The following is a 21,633-nucleotide window of genomic DNA, read 5'->3' as shown; positions in this document are numbered from 1 at the left end:
CTGAAGAAAAGCTCTTTTGGCTTGCTGTAATTGTACTACTATGCTACAAAGTATCATGTTCATCATGCAAAATAAGGACAAACTTCTCCATCACCACAAATAGCTCCTCAGTGCAGAATCCCAAATTATCCATCGATGTTGAGCAGTCAAATCAGGAGGTTAGAGTCCATGTTCATTTTCAAAAGAGCGAAGCTGATCTGGTGCTTTTTTCATGCAGCGTACGGTATATATGCTTTGTCCTCAAGCCACCCCTTACAGGACATCATTACATCAGCATGGTCATTAGATTAAAAATGAATGATGTAATCTCTCTACTATATCTCTAATTTTTAACTGTTTTAATTGCTCTTCAATGTTTCATTTCTTATACTGCACTGTAACTTTTATTCTTGTATTTTATCTGTTTTAAATTTTTTTATCTGTTTTCATGTAAAGCACTTTGAATTGCCCTGTTGCTGAAATGTGCTATACAAATAAAGCTGCCTTGCCTTGCCTTGCCTCTATAACACTGTCACATTTCCACTGCTTTCAATACTTTATTATAAGATTATTATAATGTGTTTTATTCAATTATAGGCCTAGACTACGAGTTCACTTCTCTTATTGAAACTAATAAAATGTTCTAAAATAAATTATAAAATGTTCTAAATAAATTATAACATGTTCTAAGTAAATTATAACATGTTCTAAGTAACTTATAAAATGTTCTAAATAAATAGGATAAATAGGTCTGGTATTATTTTTACAACTGAAATTTTTTTTGTTATTACATTTGAAAAGTACCGAAAAAAGGTACCATTGGGTACCGAAACCAAATTTCAGGTACAGGTATCGGTACCGATAACAATGTAAACAGTACCCAACCCTAAAGATGAATAGCTTCACTGTTTGTCAAAGGATCAAATGTTGTATTTTTTGCTCCCAGAACAACTGGCGTATTTTAAAAGACAAAAATCTCGTCACCTTTAAATTGAAAGGTTCTATCTTACTTTGTCATCAATATTGTCAAAATGTAGTTATTCACAGATTCATATTCTGTATTAACTGTATATAATATTGTACGTATTAACCCTACCAACGCTGTAGCCTGTAACAGGAGAAACACGTTCTTTATACGTCTTATTTAATATCTCCAGATCAATACAGCGTAGAGACTTTTGTTTTTGTTTAGAAGCAGAGACATTTGCTGTTTCAACGAAGTCATTTGACAACTGTTGGCCATCCAGAAGCTTTTTTAATCCATCATGGAATTACAGTGACTTTGTAACATCAATAAATAACTAGAACTGCAAGCAGTTATGACGGGGTCCAAGCCTCCGATGCCAGTTGCCCCTGACGCCCCTGGAAGCTGCGCCACTCGCCCCCGATGACCCGGGGAGCTGCGCCAAAGCGGGACCTAATGCATTACGTGAGGGGGGCAAACATTGGTGAATACTGAGAGGTTTAATCCGCAAGGTCTGCGGTACGGTGTGAGCCGCAATGTCTGCGGTACATTGCTGTTGCAAATGTAGTGTAAAGGCAGATCTTCGCCAAATTTGGTACAGAGCATCGTAGTGGGATGTTGAACAATGATCTCAAGTTCTTTGTTGATAACATTTAATTTGGCCGAGATATGATATGATACGTGTGTGGTAGCTAGCTAGGAAAATTTGTTTGGTCGTCAAATGCGCATACTTTAACGTAGCAAAATTCCTTGAGTAACTTTTGGTCAGGTCCATCTGGAGATGCTACCTACCAGGTTTCGTGCTGATCCATCGCACGGTCTAGGACAAGTTCGAAAAAGTTGGTTTTGCGCATTGCGCGATGTTGCGAAAAAGATTTTAAGCAGAAATGGGTGTCGCCTATATCATGTGATTCAGCTTGATTCAAGGAACACGTGGATGTAAGGATTTCTAATGTGTGATGTGGGAGTTAAACGCAAAAAAAATTTATAGCGCCACCTAGTGGTCCACATGTGTAATTTTTGGTAGGTGTGGTCCATGACCCATTGTCCATCTACCCTGTAAATTTAAAGTTGTTCCCATTAGTGTAAGAGGTGAATCTAGATTTGGGTCCCGTAGGCCATGCCCACTTTGAGCCCTCAGTACCCCACTCTAGGGTTGGCCTCAGAAGTGTCCCTAGATGGTACCCATCAAATTTTGTAAAAATCGGATGAGCCGTTCATGAGATATAAACTTTTGGTACTTGTAGGGCCCCCTAGTGACCAATTCTCGTAAAATGCGTGGTGGACCTCCAGAGGTTCATGGCAAACAACAATCTAATGACTGTCGTTGATATAATTTATTTTGGCCGAGATATGGCAAAGTTGATGTTTTCATAGTTAGCTACACAAATTTGTTCGTGCGTAATATGCGCAATTTTTATCCTATTAAAATTCGTTTTATTAACTTTTTGTCAGGTCGGTCTGGAGATGCTACGGTCCAAGTTTCGTGCAGATTGGTCGCACAGTCTAGGAGGAGATCGAAAAAATAGGTTTTTGATAAATCACGATTTTTCACGCATACAAGTCTAGGCGGAAATGGGCGGGGCCTATATCACATGATTCAGTTGGATCCAGGGAACGCGTGGATATATGGTTTTTAAATGTCCGGTGTACGGTGTGGGAGTTATAGGGCCAAATGCATTTTTTCTGCTATAGCGCCACCTAGTGGTGGAAGTGGGTCAATTTTTGCTCCTGAGGTCCTTGCGGAAAAACGGCAACCCCCTACCATGTACGGTTTAGGCTGTAGTCGGAGTTTTAGGCGGAGAAGAAAAATAATGGAGGAGGAAAATCAGTAGAAAAACAATAGGGTTCCACAGCTCCACTGGAACCGCGTTGCCTTGCATACGCGGTTCCCATGCCCCCTCGGGCTTGGACCCCTAATTATTATTAAAAAAATCAACTTGCGTATGTTCGTCTCGCCATAGCTGTAGCTCATTAGCTGACAGCTAGCCCTTTCTATAGAGTCCTTCGGTGTTTTTGTATCCCTTCCAGAAGCTTAGTAATCTGGCCGGGAAGACAGGGACATTTCGGAGACTTTGCACAATAATTCCAGAGTGATACATCCATGTTTGAGAGGCTGTTTACTGTATTCAGTCATCTTTTTGTACAAGAACCGATGTAATCAAGTTAGCCGGGTTCTATCTTGGATAGTAATGTCTTGACTGACTCTATAGTCATATAACAATTATATATACATATAATATTATATATATCAATCTCATATCCTTCTTGACCTGGATCCAGAAAGGCTGTGACATTGGCCTTAAGCTGCAGCAAATACAACTTTATGGAATGACTACTAGCAAGCTATCATCCTTACAAACCAAAGTCGACACAATTCATCTTCCACCACCCTCCTGGCCCCTTCCCACCCACTTATTTACTTTGTTCAGAGTAATCCCTGATACCACTAGTGATACAGTGGCATAAACCGATCCCCTGCGTTTTATGCTGCTCGCTACAGCGGTCCGCTTGTGTTCTACCGGCACATACGGTTCGCTAGGCCACTGTCAGGGACAACCAGTAAAGTTATCTCATATATTCTTGCAGATGTACCCAATGTAGCTCAGCGCAAATTCTTTCAGGAAGACCTATCAAATAATCAGTCTCTCCTAAAGCGAATCAGCGCTTGAGGCGCTCTCCTTCTGATAATCCAATCAGGAAAGGCCAAAGATTCCATAGGCCAATCACAGCGTCACAACACTGTTTTAAAAGCGCTTTCTCTCCCTGTGCTATCAGCTGTCATTTCAGAAAGGCGTCGTGTTGTCAGTCGGACGGCTGTATGGCGCTCGTTCCCTTGCTGTTTTGTACCGTGCTCTGCTGTCTCGCTATGTCAGATTTCGAGTCTGATCCCGCATCGGACCCAGGTCCGGATCTCTTCTCATTGCCGGCGGCAAATCCAGCTTCTTTGGACGGCGTCCGCAGGAGCTCTCACCTGGCCTCTCTGCCCGTTCCTGTTTCAGCCGGCGCGGCGTCGGAAAGGATCATCCTGCAGCTTCAGGATCGAGGCATCGCGGCGGCTCCGGGCTTATCTTCTCCGGAGCTCCGAGAGCTGGCTGCTCCAAGAACTGGCTGCTCCAAGAGCTGGCTGCTCCAAGAGCTGGCTGCTCCGCGGCGGCTCACGGTTGGAAGCGATCTGCGAAGGCGGACGCCCCTCCTCGTGCCCCGCCGAAGAGGCGCAGTGCGGGTTCCCTCAGCCTGGCGGCTGCTGCGGCCATGCCAAGTGGGTCATCTGACACGGCTCTGATTCTCGGTTCTCTTCAATCCCTGGCCGGCTCTCTTCAGTCCATGGATGCAAGGCTGCAGTCCATTGAACGCTCACCCGCTTTCCTCGGGTCCTCAACCGCCGCCACCGCTGTGGCCTCCATGTCTTTGCCGGCGCACGGTTTTTCTCAGCCAGCCCCTACAGCCCCCGGAGAAGGCGACTTTTCCCTGGCCACCTCTGCTCCGGCCCCGTTCATAGGTAGGCCATATATTCCCGCTGCTGCCAACATTTCTGGGCGCTTGCGGGCGAAAAGGAAAAAATCATTACCTTAGATTCTGCATGCATGAAAGCGTCTCTCCCGCACGATTAATTGATGCGCGTTCGCAGCATCGCTGCGTCCCACTCTTCCGCTGTCTCCATCTCTAAACGTGAGTTGCTCTCCCTTCTCGGGCATCTCAATTTTGCCATGCACGTAATCCCACAGGGGCGCTCGTTTATTTCCCGGTTGCTGGACACAGCATCCTCCATCTCCCAATTGCACGATCGCGTGTCCCTAGATGACGGGTGCTGCTCCGATTTGCGTTTTTGGTCTCACCTTTTGGAGCATTGGAATGGGGTTTCCTTATTTTATGATGAGTTGGTGCATTCTTCTGACTCTCTGCGGTTTTTCACTGACGCTGCCCCTTCCGCGGGCTTTGGGGGATTTTTTCAGGAGCAGTGGTTCGCAGGCCACTGGCCTCCCAAATTTTTCCCAGTCCGATTCATCAGCCCTGCATGAGATCTACCCCATTCTACCCCAGCCTGCCGCGTCTAGGGGCATCACTGGAAGCGCAAACGCATCTCAGTCATGTGTGATAACCAAGCAGTTGTCGGTATAATCAATAGAGGGCGCTCATCGTATAGCAAAATCATGCCGTTCATGAGAAGCATCACATGGTCCGCGGTTATGAATAATTTCATCATCACCACCCGTCATGTCCCCAGCATTTTAACAATGTGGCTGATGCACTGTCTCGTTTTCACTTTCAGACCTTTCGAAGCCTCTGCCCATCAGCCAGCCCCGTCCCGGTAGAGCTTCCCTCTCTTCTAGAGCTAGCGCTGCATTAAATCTAAACCCCTTGCAACATTATCTAGATTCTTCTAGGATGTACATGAGGAAAGGACTAGCGGCTTCCACTCTTAAAACCTATGATTTTGCCTGGCATACTTTTTCTTTATTTTGTGTAATAATTTGTGTACCTCTCAGACCAGTTCTTGTTAAAAGCATTTGTGCCTTCATATGTTATTGTACCGATACTCGCGACTTCAAGGTGCAGTATACTTGTGGGTTGATTGCAGGTATCCAGTTTCACATAAAATGTTACGATCCATCGTTTCCAAGCCTCCTTTCTAATCAGTCTATAAATTGCTGTTGAAAGGCATCTCTAAAGCTCACCCTTCTTCCCCTGACTTCAGGCAGCCTATCACTCTCGGTATTCTACATAAACTAGTGTCGACACTCAGGATAGGGTTTTAGTTAGCTTTCTACGCATTTCTCAGAGGCGGTGAATTTGCTACTCCTTTTAAATCCTTCAACCCCGATAGTGATATCACTTTCTCTGATCTGGCCTTTCACGCTAATCATTACTGCTTACATCTTAAGCATTCTAAACGCGGAGGAGCTTTCTCAGTAGTTGTCGCCCGCACAGATACAGTATTTTGCCCATTTAAATCCATGTTGAATTATCTTACAGCAAGGCCTTCTACTAACTCCCTCGCGCCTCTGTTCATTATTTCGGGGGATTGTCCCTTGTCTAAAGGGTGGTTTAAGCAACATCTGGAAGCAGTTCTCCTCAAATCTGGCATTTCACCGCAGCATTATTCATCGCATTCATTCAGGATAGGGGCTGCAACCACGGCGGCCAGTCAAGGAATGTCTCGGACCTCGCTGCAAAGGCTGGGTCGGTGGTCTTCTTCGGCTTACTCTGCATACATTCGTCCTGACGTCGACGTTGTCCTCAACAATCAACGATCCCTAAAGCCGAAAACCCGGTAAGCTTGGTATAACCTGTGGCGGTGTTTTGGCATGTCTCACATCCATGAGCAATCCCGTTCATGTCGAACTAGAGATATAAGTGTAATGGTAAAAAGAAGATGGGTTATGTTTACTGCTACATTGCGTAAATGGTACGGTTTACGGGCCGAGTTGCCGTAACAGCATATAACCGGTGGTGGTGTAATTCTTCAGCTAGCTTTCACTTCGACCGGGAATTTTCTGTTCATATTGTACTTAAATTGATAGCCTAAATCAATAGATTTAATTAAAACTATACGGGAGCTATGTGTCATTCTATGTACCGGGCTGAGTTGCGTACCGGCGGAGATGCCGCGTATGCCGCCCCTAAGTGCCATACCGGCGGAGATGCCGTGTTGCCGGCCTGAGTTGCCGTACCGGCGGAGATGCCGTGTTGCCGGCTTGAGTTGCCGTACCGGCGGAGATGCCGTGTTTGCCGGCCTGAGTTGCCGTACCGGCGGAGATGCCGTGTTGCCGGCTTGAGTTGCCGTACCGGCGGAGATGCCGTGTTTGCCGGCCTGAATTGCCGTACCGGCGGAGATGCCGTGTTTGCCGGCCTGAATTGCCGTACCGGCGGAGATGCCATGTTTTACCGGCCTGAGTCGCCGATGACCGAAATACGGGAAGTATTTCGCATGCTGTTTCGGTACGGATCACTGTTTTTGCTTTTCTGTTTCAGATCCGTGCCACACAGAGGTAAGCTACATATTTTATAAATAAAATCGTATTTCATTTTTGTGTGTTTCCTTCATGTTCCAATTTCAGTCATGTTTTGGGGGTTACATCATGGTTCCCTACCCCTATATTAAATGTATTAATATATCAAATGTATTAATACAAATGTATTAATATAACGATGGAGTTCAATCTCCAATACTATGTTCAAATTATGCTCTTGTTCAATAAAACATTTTGCATATCTGCAAACAGTCTCTCCTGATTGAAATGTAGCTCAGCGCAAATTCTTTCAGGAAGACCTAAAGCGTCTCTCCTAAAGCGAATCAGCGCTTGAGGCGCTCTCCTTCTGATAATCCAATCAGGAACGGGCAAAGATTCCATAGGCCAATCACAGCGTCACAACACTGTTTTTAAAGCGCTTTCTCTCCCTGTGCTATCAGCTGTCATTTCAGAAAGGCATCGTCCCTCCTCCTCCCCTTCCACCTCCCGTTCTAGTGATTCTACAGGTGTCGCTCCAGTGCCTCCTCGGTCTGGTCTTCCGGCCTTCCCCACCGCCACCGGTGTCTGGATTCCATTGGGGGGTTACATCATGGTTCCCTACCCCTATATTAAATGTATTAATATATCAAATGTATTAATACAAATGTATTAATATAACGATGGAGTTCAATCTCCAATACTATGTTCAAATTATGCTCTTGTTCAATAAAACATTTTGCATGAAATGTTAATACTAGCGTTATACTTAGCTAACATGGCTATAGTTAGCCTAGCCTAGGTTTCATGAGACATACATTCTTTGGAAGAGGTATAATATGTGAGGTCTGAGGCTACATCTACAGTACTAGCTCCAGTAGCAGAACTCATCTCCATCCATATTAACACGTCTGACAATGCATATCACATGGCCATTTTCATACACTGGCATGTACAGTGTAAATAGGAAGCAGATTGTCTGATGTTACTCTGCGGTTGAAAATACAGAAAGTACTTCGGAGAAAGAACGACAACTGTGAAAAGTAGGACCAGGGAATTATTTGCTTCGACCGACAACAAGGTGGAATGTAGAGAAATACATATATTTGATTTTCAACCAAAGTATAGCGTAGATGCAGCCTGAGGTGAGGAATGTTTTAGAAGGGGTCTATGGGGTCACTGCACTGTAACAGGGGGGCAATAAAATCCACAATGGAAACATTTTGGTTCTTGGTTCAAACTTTATTATCAGAAACTGCTGTTTCCAGCATAAACACTTTGTTGTCGCTAATAATATATGTAGAGAACAGAAATCCAAATCTGTCATATTTGTTCATATGCTTTCCATAAAACACAAACAAGAAGATGCAAGTGTATACTAAACAAATGTTGGACATATTCAAAAAAGTAAAACATGGAAATATAATACCTTATTTCTGTACAGACCTTGTTTACATGCAGCTGTCATCAGTTCATTTGATTTCTGCCTTCACTCAAAAAAGAGGCAAAATGTTTAACAATAAGTTATTATCATTATATTTCCAGATTTACTTGAAACTATCAGAAAGCAATGACTAAATGAACTGTTTTTTAAACCCCAAAGCCCTCTCATAGTTAAAGGTACTCCAGTGTGGCACCTGATTTTGAATTAAAAGGAGATTTTAAAGCCTCTTGGCTTTCAAGTGATTTTACAGGCTTAAAAACGGTTCTGAGCAGTGAAGCCTCTTTCAATATCTTAAGTATGTAGGCCCTCAGATAGGACAACTGCAATGGATGCCAATTTCAGAAATTAATCGATTCAAAATCTGAAAATATTTGATTGTTGTTTGTACATACTTCTTACCAAATGAGAAAAAAGAGCCATTCAGATAGTAAACAATGTTGGATATCACGAGCACACCAATATACTGTATTTAACATTACACACACACAAGATCTGGTAGAATTTAAGACTGCACAAATAATCCATGAAGCAAAACATAAACAGCTGCCTGGAAACATAGAACTGTTCACATATAGAGAGGGAGCCTATGTCTTAAGAGGGGATTTAAATTTAAAACAGCAGTATGCCCGGATAAAGTTCAAAAGTATGTGTGTTTTATGGAATAGTGTGAACTATTCGATTAATCAAAGTGTAGATATGTTGCAATTTGAAAAAGGTACTAAAGACTTATTTTTGAAAAGTAGAGAGGTGAGGAAGGATAGTGAAAGTCACGCAGATGTTAATGCTGCTTGTTTTTTTTGTTGTTTTTTTAAATGGTCTGTTTGATTTATCTTATTTGACTGTTGTTGTGAGTAGGACCTGATAAGCCGATAGCTTCTGACTATCCCTTTACAAACGGGTCAAGTGTTACGTTGAAAATTAGTTTTTGTCATAGTTACATTTTCTTTTTTATTTGTTTAGACATTTAATATATATTCTTTTAATCGTTCAAAATAAAGATTTCATTTAATTCAGAAAACATATTCTTAGAGATAATAACACATTTCTTTATATATTTCAGATAGAAAAGTGGAGTTTGTATTGAAAGCATTCATCTCAAACTGTCACCGGCTCTTGTTGGGGAAAACTGAGCTTTTCCACCCACAGCACAGATTTTGCATGAGGACGGGTCTAATGGTTTGATCCCTGAGTCCATAGATGAGAGCACTCAGACACCTTGGAAGGATACTCAAGAACACAAAACAAACATTGTAAATACGTAAAACGGTTAATCTCCCCGCTGTTCTAGCAATGACTATAATAATGGTGGAGAACATGGAAGAAGTTAGAACCAGGCATAGCTGAATCAGGTGAAGCAGAAGCGTTTGAAGAACCTTTCTGGCTGATGCTTTGTCTGTTGAGGCAGACGTGGCTACAAGTGCTACACCAACATAGGAGCCGATGATTGCTAAACCCACTGACACAAAGAGAGTGCTGGCATACACTTTTTCAAAATCATTAAAGATTGGTGCAAAAAACAAGGCTTCTTTAGAGCAGAACTCATTCATATGCGGATTAAAGGGGATTATTGTGAACACACGTACCAGCATAAAAACTCGAATGAGGATATTGATAAAACTAAGGGCCCACACCACAGCAATGGCCATGCCTGTGCTTCTCACAGTGAAGATAGTAGCATGCCTCAGAGGCAGGCATACAGCCACATATCTCTCAACTGACATCACAGCCAGGGTGAGAGGAGAGATTGAGTCTGCGACAACACTGACCACAACAAGGAAACCACATGCATAATATGGAATTTTCAAATTAATCCAAGCCAGTATGTAAAGCAGAAGGTTTGGTACCTGCTGAAAAGTGTCTGCAAAGAGCAAATTAAACAGCAGAATAAATCGGGATGTCTCACAAAACACCGGCTTACTCCTCAGGGTGAACAGCAAAACACAGTTAATGTAGAAAAAAGAGCAGATTGAGATTACGATAAACAAGCCCAACAACATTATCTCGTATGCATCTTGACCTGGATCCAGATTTTCAGTGACATTGGCCTTAGGCTGCAGCAAATACACCATTATGATATGATATCTGAAGAAAAGCTCTTTTGGCTTGCTGTAATTGTACTAGTACGCTACAAAGTAATGCTCATCATGCCAAAAAAGGACAAACTTCTCCATCACCACAAATACCTCCTCAGTGCAGAATCCCAAATTATCCATCGATATTGAGCAGTCAAGTCAGGAGGTTAGAGGCCATGTTCATTTTCAAAAGAGCGAAGCTGATCTGGTGCTTTTTTTTCATGCAGCGTACGGTATATATGCTTTGTCCTCAAGCCACCCCTTACAGGACATCATTACATCAGCATGGTCATTAGATTAGAAATGAATGATGTAATCTCTATAACACTGTCACATTTCCACTGCTTTCAATACTTTAATTGTCTTTATTCTTGGCTTTGTCATTAATTTAACTTAACTCAAGTAGCTTTGTTAAAAAAATAGTAAGTCATTAGAATTCACTATCAACTCCAAAGGTAGTTTTATTTGGCGACAACATTTACAAACCATTCATGATATAATAACTAGATCATGCCACACAATTGTTTGACATTAAAGGAAGTACTCATGACACTGTAATTATTGACAAAGATAACAGAAAATTGTGTAGCACCAGAACGTATTAGGCAACTTAAAAACAGTCCTTTTACTCTACACCCAATGCAGTTTGATTTATAATGAATTCATTTTCTGCATTTCAACACGCTTTAATGATATTCCCAGCTACTTAAAAGCAACACATTGTGATTAGGATGGCAAAGATGGGAGCTAGTGTGCATGCTAAGAAGTGTAGATGTGTTTGGTCCGTGCTCCTCTTCACAAAATTGACAACATGATTATTATACTGTGTTTTATTCAATTATAGGCCTAGACTGCGAGTTCACTTCTTTTATTGAAACTAAGTGCAAAATTTTGTTTGTTATTCACAGATTCATATTCTGTATTAACTGTATATAATATTGTACGTATTAACCCTACTAAGTCAACGCTGTAGCCTACAACAGGAGAAACACGTACTTTATATGTCGTATTTAATATCTCCAGATTAATACAGTGTAGGTGCTTTTGTTTTTGTTTAGAAGCAGAGACATTTGCAGTTTCAACGAGGTCCTTTGACAATTGTTGGCCATCCAGAAGCTTTTTCAATCCATCGTGGAATTACAGTGAATTTGTAACATCAATAAATAAATATTTTAAATAAATTATTATTATTCCAAAAATCAACTTGCGTATGTTCGTCTTGATGTAGCTGTAGCTCGTCAACCGACAGCTAGCCCTTTCTATAGAGTCCTTCGGTGTTTTTGTATCCCTTCCAGAAGTTTAGTAATCTGGCCGGGAAGACAGAGACATTTCAGAGACCTTGCATAATCATTCCATACTGATAAATCCATGTTTGAGAGGCTATTTACTGTATTCAGTCATCTTATTGTACAAAGAACCGATCTAATGACGATCTAATGCCGGGTTCCATCTTGGATCGTAAAGTCTTGACTGACAGCTGGCTCGACCAATCACATCAAGTCATTCGGGGGCTCGAGTTTGTTCAGCCAATAGAGAGGCCTTACAGGAGGGCCTTATTTACTGTGTGTGTATTGGAAGGCAGAGGAGTGGAAGAAAAGAGACGCTAAAATGAAGCCAAATCACAGACAGATAATGCATTAGAGGTGACACAACTAACCTTTTTGGATAAAATCGTACGGTCTTTTCTGGAGAAAAAAATGAAAGAGTTTAGTTTTGTTTCCCCTGATTGCCAACACTTGGGAGAACAATTTTCAAAAGCCAAGAGGTTTAGTCATTATTGTTCTCTGTGTGATTTCAATACATTTCTGTGAGATTTCTTTTCTTTTGTCTCTATAGTCATATAACAATTATATATACATATAATATTATATATAACAATCTCATATGCTACTTGACCCAGACCCAGACAAGCAATGACATTGGCCTTAGGCTGCAGCAAATACAACTTTATGGAAGGATGTTGTACTAGCAAGCTATCATCCTTTCAAACCAAAATCGACACAATTCACAATCAGCCAGCCACCTCATCTTCCACAACCCTCCCAGCCCCTTCCCACCCACTTATTTACTTTGTTCAGAGTAATATCTGATACCACTAGTGATACAGTGGCATAAACCGATCCACTGGCGTTTTATGCTGCTCGCTACAGCGGTCCGCTTGTGTTCCACCGGCACATACTGCTAGGCCACTGTCAGGGACAAACATTAAAGTAATTAGGGCCCGAGCGCCGACAGCGGCGAAGGCCCTATTGAAACTGAAGGAATTATTATTATTATTATTTTCCCGGCAAATGAATTGGCTTTTTGAGGGGCTTAACATATTCAAAAACTCACCAAATTTGGCGGTCGCATCAAGTCTGGTGAAAATTTACGTATTTTAAGGGTTTCGGGAATAGGCGCGCAAAAATGGCTCGCTAGCGCCCCCTACAATGTTAAAAAAATTGAGCCCCTGCAGTGCGTTTAACGTAGACTCACGAAACTTGGTACACATATGTATCATGTCAAGATGTACAAAAAACGTCATTGAAGCCATACCCTAAGCACAACAGGAAGTCCGCCATTTTGATTTCAAAGTTCGAAATTAGTGCGATTTTGGCCATTTCCACATGTCGTACTTTAACGAACTCCTCCTAGAGATTTCATCCGTTCAACTTCAAATTCGGTCTGTGCCATCTTAAGACATTAAAGATGAAAAGTTGTTAAAAGAAAAACTTTTCGTCATAGGGCGTGGCTGTGGCAGGGCGGCCATTTTGTGCGTTTTGCCGCCGAAACAGGAAGTGGGTGTAACTCAAGTGTACGTTGTCCGATTGGCTCGAAACTTTTCAGGATTCATAAGAGTCCAACCCTGAGGACAAATAAAGGCCGATATTTACTTAAAGTCATAGCGCCCCCTAGTGGCAACAGGAAGTAGGCCCAAAAGACAAGGTGCTATACTTTAACGAACTCCTCCTAGAGATTTCATCCGATGTACTTCAAACTTGGTCTGTATCAATCCAACACCTTAAAGATGAAAAGTTATTAAAAGAAAAACTTTTCGTCTGACGGTGTGGGCGTGGCGTGGCGGCCATTTTGAGTGTTTAGCGATGAACAAAGAAGTTGTTGTAACTTGAGTGTACGTTGTCGTATCTGACCGAAATTTCTCACGATTGACAAGGGTCCAGGCCTGAGGACACCTACAGGCCAAATTTGACTTTTGGTCATAGCGCCCCCTGCTGGCAACAGGAAATGCGCCTTATATGACAAACATCATCCGATTTACATGAAACTTAGAATGTGTGGTCTAAATGTGATAATGAGCCGGCCCCTATAATATAACCACTTACTCAGGCCACGCCCCCTTTCATAACATTTGAACCGTTTAAGGTAGAGTCTTGTGTGAGGTGTCATTGAACTCAGCAGAGTTGCTTCTTCATTGGTGATGGTTTGGCCCGCCCCCTGTGCGTAAGCCACGCCCCCTTTCACAGCTAATAAACTGTATGGCGTAGAGTCTTGTGTGAGGTGTCATTGAACTCAGCAGAGAGTTGCTTCTTCATTGGTGATGGTTTGGCCCGCCCCCTATGCTTAAGCCACGCCCCCTTTCATAACAATTGAACGATTTAAGGTTGACCATTGTGTGAGGTATCAATGAACTCAGCAGAGAGTTACTTCTTCATTGGTGATGGTTTGGCCCGCCCCCTATGTTCAAGTCACGCCCCCTTTCATAAATGCTGACCCATCTAAGGTAGAGTCTTGTGTGAGGTATCATTGAACGCAGCAGGGAGTTCCCTTTTCATTGGTGACGATTTGCGGTGTCTGAGTGCCGCGCAAATGCACGGTCGCAAGGAGCGCGCGCAGGGGAGCGAGGGCCCGTCCATCGCTGCTTGCAGCTTTAATTTCATATATTCTTGCAGATGTACCCAATGTTAATACTAGAGTTATACGTAGCTAACATGGCTATAGTTAGCCTAGCCTATTGTAATCCGGCGTGTGGCTGGATTTGAGGCTTTGCTCCTTAGCTTCCGCTCTCTGTATGTTGGCATTCTCAAAATCCCTTTGCTATGGGAAACACCTTCGAGCTTGCGAGCTGCACACTAAAAATGGCAAGTTTTGAAGAAAATTTAGATCAAGCAAGAAGGAAGGCCTGCTGGTTTCTTTCAGGGAATAATTGTGAAGATTTAAGAAGAATATGTTTACGGCATTTACTATGTTACTGGGACGTTTTGGGACCGATTGGTGGGATTGCTGTGAAAGAAGTACACACGACGATACGCTGGTAAGAGAAAATTACGTTCAACCATGTATCCAGCTAATTTAAATCACTCACATTACTGTATTGTGTGAACAGTTAACTTTATTTAATATTTTATGTGGCGTTTTCTTTTGCGGGGTGCAAATGTTCCACCAAAACAAGTTCCTGCCACCATCGCTGCGTCCGGAGCTTAGCACCACCCAAGACGATTGGTTTGAAGAATTGCGAAACAACCTAGAGCATTTTTTTGTCCTATCCGAGAATACACCTGTGTTGTAGCCAGACCTTACTCCGCAGTGCTGTTAAGATAGGACTGGGCTCTCACAAGTTGCATGGGCCCCTGAAAGTATTTTTTTTGTTATACATAGTAAAATCAGAACTAAAGATCCACCAGTTTTCTCTGAAGCTTTTTGGGGTTTCATCAATATAGGGGTTACCTCTATTGGAAAATAATCTCTAGGTTTCATAAGACATACATTCTTTGGAAGAGGTATAATATGTGAGGTCTGAGGCTACATCTACAGTACTTTTCATTTGTAAGCAGTGTTTTGAGACAAAAATGATCTCCGTCCACACAATACTTTTAGCTTCAGTAGCAGAACTCATCTCCATCCATATTAACACGTCTGACAATGCATATCACATGACCATTTTCATACACTGGCATGTGCGTGCCAGTTTAAACAGGAAGCAGATTGTCTGATGCTACTCTGTGGTTGAAAATCATAGATTTATGAGTTGAAAATACAGATACCTATTCTATACCTAACGGATAAGATTAACTGAAGTGTGACGTCGTTTCTAAAGGACTCCGTTTGTGTCCGTCCACACCACAATGCAACCCCAGAGTTTTCAAACCAAAACGGGGGGAGCGGTGTTTCCAAATGTCTCCGTTTTAGAGGCTTGGAAACGAGGGAGTACTGTGGACACACTGTATAAGGGGGGCAATAAAACCAACAATGGAAACGTTATGGTTTTTGGTTCAAACTTTATTATCAGAAACTGCCAATCTGCCAATCCAAATCTGTTATTTGTTCATATGCTTTCATTTAATTTTCATTTATTTCATTTCATTTATTTTATTTATCTCGAACAATCAACAATGTTGCAAAACTAAACAAAAAAATAAAAACAATCAGAATTTAACAAAAAAATAAAAAAAATATATAAAAGGATTAGTTTGAGACGGAGCAGGCGGAAGCAAATAGCTTATTTGGTCCTGGCACTATTTCACAAAATCATATTAATACAAAGTACATAGGTATGCAAATACAGCATACAATTTGTCAGGTCTTACAATAATTTACAACAATACAACAATATACAACAATACCTTTACATTACAATTCCATTCCTGTGTTTCGGTCTATTCTTTTCTGTATCTGTATTCGCACAAGAGGTTGTTTGAACATACAATGTCCTCTTAGATGATATCCCCCATCTCTTTCATTAAAGATTGCGCATATGTTACCAAATAAATTATTTTCATTAACTATAAACATAAATTGTGCAGTTTTGAATGTAACAATGTCCATAAATTTCAGCAAATGTGAATTATGTGCAAATATGTTGTACGTTGCTTTTGTAGGTATTTCCCCATACTTCCACACAATATAACATATATATTAAAATAAGAGTGCAGTACAGAGTATGCAATGTATTTTGGTTCAATATGTATCTAGTTTTGCTCAATACACCAATACTCCTGGCCATCTTCATGCGCAGATATTTAATGTGGGGCTTCCAGCACAGTTTGTGGTTAAGTACAACACCCAGAAATTTACTTTCATAAACTCTTTCAATTGTTTCTTTATCAATTACTATTTTAACATCTGTATTTATAGTGTGATTTCCAAATGTCATGAATTTAGTTTTGTTCAAGTTTAAAGATAACTTATTTGAATCAAACCAAAGTTTTAATTTACTCATTTCATTTGTGACCATTTCCAGCATCTGCTGCAAGTTATCCCCACAACAACAACAAACTTCTGTCATCTGCAAAAACAATGAATTTTAGTGCCTTTGATACTAAATGTCATTTAGGTAAAGGCTAAACAGTTTCGGGCCTAAAACTGACCCCTGTGGAACGCCACAGGAAATACTAAGGCTCACTGATCGGTGATTACCCATTAGAACAAACTGACTCCTGTTTTCAGTATAGTCCTGTTTTTTATCCAGTTATGGGCCACACCTCTGATGCCATACCTTTCCATTTTTTTAACAGGATTTCACGATCAACAGTATCAAAAGCTTTTTTTAGATCAATGAAAATCCCCACTGGATAGTTTTTATTTTCAATACAATTTGTTAATCTTTCTACTAACTCAATAAGTGCCATAGACGTTGATCTACTGCATCTAAATCCATACTGACTGTCCATTTAGTAAATTGTTTTTGTCAATGAAATTATCTAGCCTTGTGACAAATAGTTTTTCAAGTATTTTTGAGAATTCAGTCAACAGATTTAAACAATGGAACGACTTTAGCTACTTTCATCTTGTCAGGAAATACTCCTGTTTTAAATGATAGATTTTATATATATATATATATATATATATATTTATTATCAGACAGTTTTTATTATATAAAGTTGTAAATATGTCTAAAAATAGTTCATATGCATTATTAAGGTCAGCTTCCTTGCTTACTTCCTTCCAATTATACTTTTTTAACTCATTACTAAATGCAGATATAGTTTCTTCAGTTCTTATTCTCCTGTATTTAGCGCTCCCTTTTCCCACTATAATTACAATCATGGGTCACAAAGATTGGCAGGTGGTCACTTATATAATTAATTGATATTCCACTTAAAGAGTTGCTTTCCATATTTGTAAAAATATATATCAGAGTTGGCACCATTACATGTTATTCTGGTTGGTTTTGTGATTTTTGGAAAAAGACTCAAACTGTACAATGTTTCAATGAATTCTTCCGTCAATTTGTGTTTGTTGGGATTTAATAGGTCTATGTTGAAATCCCCACAGATATAGTTGACTTTATGCTTTACTTTATTAAACATTTTTTTCTATTTTTTCTGTGAATATTTTAATGTTGGATCTTATATATTTATATAATGACTTATAATGACATTCTTCATTTTCTCCATACATCATTCAATTGAGATACACTCCATTATATCATCAGTGACTACTGCCATGTTTTTGACAAACCTTACAAATGAGACCTTTGTCAACAAAAAGCGTCACCCCCCTCCACAACTGCTTTCTCTATTCACATAGTTAAATTCCCTGTAACTCAAAATCCATACCCCTGTCGTCGTTAATCCATGTTTCTGATATGGCTATAATATTAAAGGGTTTCTTCAACTGTCCTAAATATTCCTTTATATTCTGGAAATTAGAATACAGACTTCTGCTGTTAAAATGAATGATAGATATGTTATATTCATGTTTAATATTATTATTGAAATGTTGCTCTGTGTAATAGCCACAGTTGTTATTTATGTTAACATGAGAGTTATTTTCAGGGTTATATTCTGTTCAAAGTCAGGTATACTTTGGTCAGTGTCAGAACATCTAGTATAATGAGAACTAATCATATTGTTAGACATGACAAAAAGCTAAAGCTTCAACAATGGAAAAGTAAAATAAAACACATGTTTCCATAAAACACAAAGAAGAAGATGCAAGTGTATACTAAACAAATGTTGGACATATTCAAAAAAGTAAAACATGGAAATATAATACCTTATTTCTGTACGGAACTTGTTTACATGCAGCAGTTATCAGTTCATTTGATTTCTGCCTTCACTCGAATTAAAATCACAGAAGATGCAAAATGTTTAACAATAAGTTATTATCATTATATTTCCAGATTTACTTGAAACTATCAGAAAGCAATGACTAAATGAACTGTTTTTTAAACCCCAAAGCCCTCTCATAGTTAAAGGTACTCCAGTGTGGCACCTGATTTTGAATTAAAAGGAGATTTTAAAGCCTCTTGGCTTTCAAGTGATTTTACAGGCTTAAAAACGGTTCTGAGCAGTGAAGCCTCTTTCAATATCTTAAGTATGTAGGCCCTCAGATAGGACAACTGCAATGGATGCCAACTTCAGAAATGAATCGATTAAAAATCTGAAAATTTTTGATTGATATTTGTACATATTTCTTACCAAATGAGGAAAAAGAGCCATTCAGATAGTAAACATTGTTGGATATCACGAGCACACCAATATACTGTATTTAAAATTACACACCTTAAAGTTTAAAGATCTGGTAGAATTTAAGACTGCACAAATAATCCATGAAGCAAAACATAAACAGCTGCCTGGAAACATAGAACTGTTCACATATAGAGAGGGAGCCTATGTCTTAAGAGGGGATTTAAATTTAAATCTGCAGTATGGTCAGACAAAGTTCAAAAGTATGTGTGTTTTGATTCGTGGGGGGGTTTTGTGGAATAGTGTGAACTAATCGATCAATCAAAGTGTGAATATGTTGCAATTTAAAAAAGGTACTAAAGACTTATTTTGAAAAGTACAGAGGTGAAGTCGCGCAGATGTTAATGCTGCTTGTTTTTTTTTTTTTTTTTTTAAATGGTCTGTTTGATTTATCTTATTTGACTGTTGTTGTGAGTAGGATCTGATAAACCTATAGCTTCTGCCTATCCCTTTACAAACGGGTCATGTTAGTAGTGTCATGTTAAAAATTTGTTTTTGTCATACATTTTCTTTTTTTTGTTATTTGTTTATACATTTAATATATATTCTTTTAATCGTTCAAAATAAACATTTCATTTCATTCAGAAAACATATTTTTAGAGATAATAACACATCTCTTTGTATATTTCAGATAGAAAAGTGGAGTTTGTATTGAAAACATTCATCTCAAACTGTCACCGGCTCTTGTTGAGGAGAACTGAGGTTCTCCACCCACAGCACAGATTTTGCATGAGGACGGGTCTAATGGTTTGATCCCTGAGTCCATAGATGAGAGCACTCAGACACCTTGGAAGGATACCCAAGAACACAAAACAAACATTGTAAATACGTACAATGGTTAATCTCCCCACTGTTCTAGCAATGCCTGTAATAATATCGGAGTACATGATAGAGGTTAGAATCAGGCAGAGCTGAATCAGGTGAAGCAGAAGCGTTTGAAGAACCTTTCTGGCTGATGCTTTGTCTGTTGAGGCAGACGTGGCTACAAGTGCTACACCAATATAGGAGCCGATGATTGCTAAACCCACTGACAGAAAGACAATGCCGGCATACACTTTTTCAAAATCATTTAAGATTGGTGCAAAAAACAAGGCTTCTTTAGAGCAAAAGTCATTCATATGCGGATTGAAGGGGATTATTGTGAACACACGTACCAGCATAAAAACTCGAATGAGGATATTGATAAAACTGAAGGCCCACACCACAACAATGGCCATGCCTGTGCTTTTCACGGTGAAGATGGTAGCATGCCTCAGAGGCAGGCATACAGCTACATATCTCTCAACTGACATCACAGCCAGGGTGAGAGGAGAGATTGAATCTGTGGCAAGACAGAGCAGAACAAGGAAACCACATGCATAATATGGAATTTTCACATCAAAAAAACCCAGTATGTAAAGCAGAAGGGTTGGTACCTGCTGAAAAGTGTCTGCAAAGAGCAAATTAAACAGCAGAATAAATCGGGATGTCTCACAAAACACCGGCTTACTCCTCAGGGTGAACAGCAAAACACAATTAATGTAGAAAAATGAGCAGATTGAGCTTACGATTAACAAGCCAAACAAATTTAACTCATATGCTTCTCGACCTGGATCCAGACTAGCAGTGACATTGGCCTTAGCCTGCAGCAAATACACCATTATGGGACGATATCTGAAGAAACAAAAGGCTCGTTTGGCTTGCAGCAGTTGTACTAGCAAGCTACATAACATACAAAGTAAAGTTTATCATGTAAAAAAAGTTAAACTTCTCCATCACCACAAATAGCTTCTCAGTGCAGAACCCCAAATTATCCATCAGTGTTGAGCAGTCAAGTCAGGAGGTTAGAGTCCATGTTCATTTTCAAAAGAGCGAAGCTGATCTGGTGCTGTTTTTTCCTGCAGCGTACGGTATATATGCTTTGTCCTCAAGCCACCCCTTACAGGACATCATTACATCTGCATGGTCATTAGATTAGAAATGAATGATGTAATCTCTATAACACTGTCACATTTCCACTGTTTCAATACTTTAATTGCCTGTCTTTTGGCTTTTTTATTAATGTAAGTACTCAAGTAGCTTTGTTAAAAAATAGTAAGTCATTAGAATTCACTATCAACTCTAAAGGTAGTTTCATGTGGAGACAACATTTACAAACCATTCATGATATAATAACTAGATCATGCCACACAATTGTTTGACATTAAAGGAAGTACTTATGAGACTGTAATTATTGACAACGATAACAGAAAATTGTGTAGCACCAGAACTTATTAGGCAACTTAAAACAGTCCTTTTACTCTACACCCAATGCAATTTGATTTATAATGGATCAATTTACTGCATTTCTACACGCTTTAATGATATTCCCAGCTACTTAAAAGCAACACATTGTGATTAGGATGGCAAAGATGGGAGCTAGTGTGCATGCTAATAAGTGTAGATGTGTTTGGTCCGTGCTCCTCTTCACAAAATTGACAAAATTATTATTATACTGTGTTTTATTCAATTATAGGCCTAGACTGTGAGTTCACTTCTTTTATTGAAACTAAGTGCATGGAAAAGTCTGTAAAACAGAAGGCCTTACACCTCAGACAAAGCTAAATCTGCAGATTGTCAAGCCACCAAAGCTAATGCTAATGTTAGCAAAAGCTCACGTAACAATTCACTCACCGTGTCGGAGAAACCAGACAACACTTATGCTATGTGCAACGAATTATGCAAGATGTTTGAGTATTTCTGCGCAGCATTCAGAAACACTTTGACATTATTGAAACCAACTTTCAGTTGCTCATGGCCTCACAAGCTGACTTTTGTGAGGCCATGAGCAACTGAA

At 40.0% G+C, this 21,633-nt stretch overlaps 2 protein-coding genes across 2 annotated transcripts; both read right to left on the bottom strand.

Moving 5' to 3' along the window:
* Positions 1-9,441: 9,441 nt before the first annotated feature.
* On the bottom strand, positions 9,442-10,407 carry LOC116055016 (odorant receptor 131-2-like). The gene has a single exon (XM_031306770.1). It carries the CDS (start codon positions 10,405-10,407, stop codon positions 9,442-9,444), a length of 966 nt encoding a protein of 321 aa, XP_031162630.1.
* A 9,085-nt stretch (positions 10,408-19,492) lies between these two features.
* LOC116055017 (odorant receptor 131-2-like) lies at positions 19,493-20,458 on the bottom strand. The gene has a single exon (XM_031306771.1). The coding sequence runs from the start codon at positions 20,456-20,458 to the stop codon at positions 19,493-19,495; it is 966 nt and encodes a 321-aa protein (XP_031162631.1).
* Positions 20,459-21,633: the final 1,175 nt, after the last annotated feature.

The sequence above is a fragment of the Sander lucioperca genome, chromosome 13 (assembly GCF_008315115.2).
Source record: "Sander lucioperca isolate FBNREF2018 chromosome 13, SLUC_FBN_1.2, whole genome shotgun sequence".
Lineage (NCBI taxonomy): Eukaryota > Metazoa > Chordata > Actinopteri > Perciformes > Percidae > Sander > Sander lucioperca.
Note: the sequence above shows the minus strand (reverse complement) of the source record. Positions and strands in the feature narration are given on the sequence as shown.

Coding starts and splice junctions, on each gene's coding strand:
- LOC116055016 (XM_031306770.1), bottom strand. CDS start 10,407: ATGGTGTATTTGCTGCAGCCTAAGGCCAATGTCACTGAAAATCTGGAT.
- LOC116055017 (XM_031306771.1), bottom strand. CDS start 20,458: ATGGTGTATTTGCTGCAGGCTAAGGCCAATGTCACTGCTAGTCTGGAT.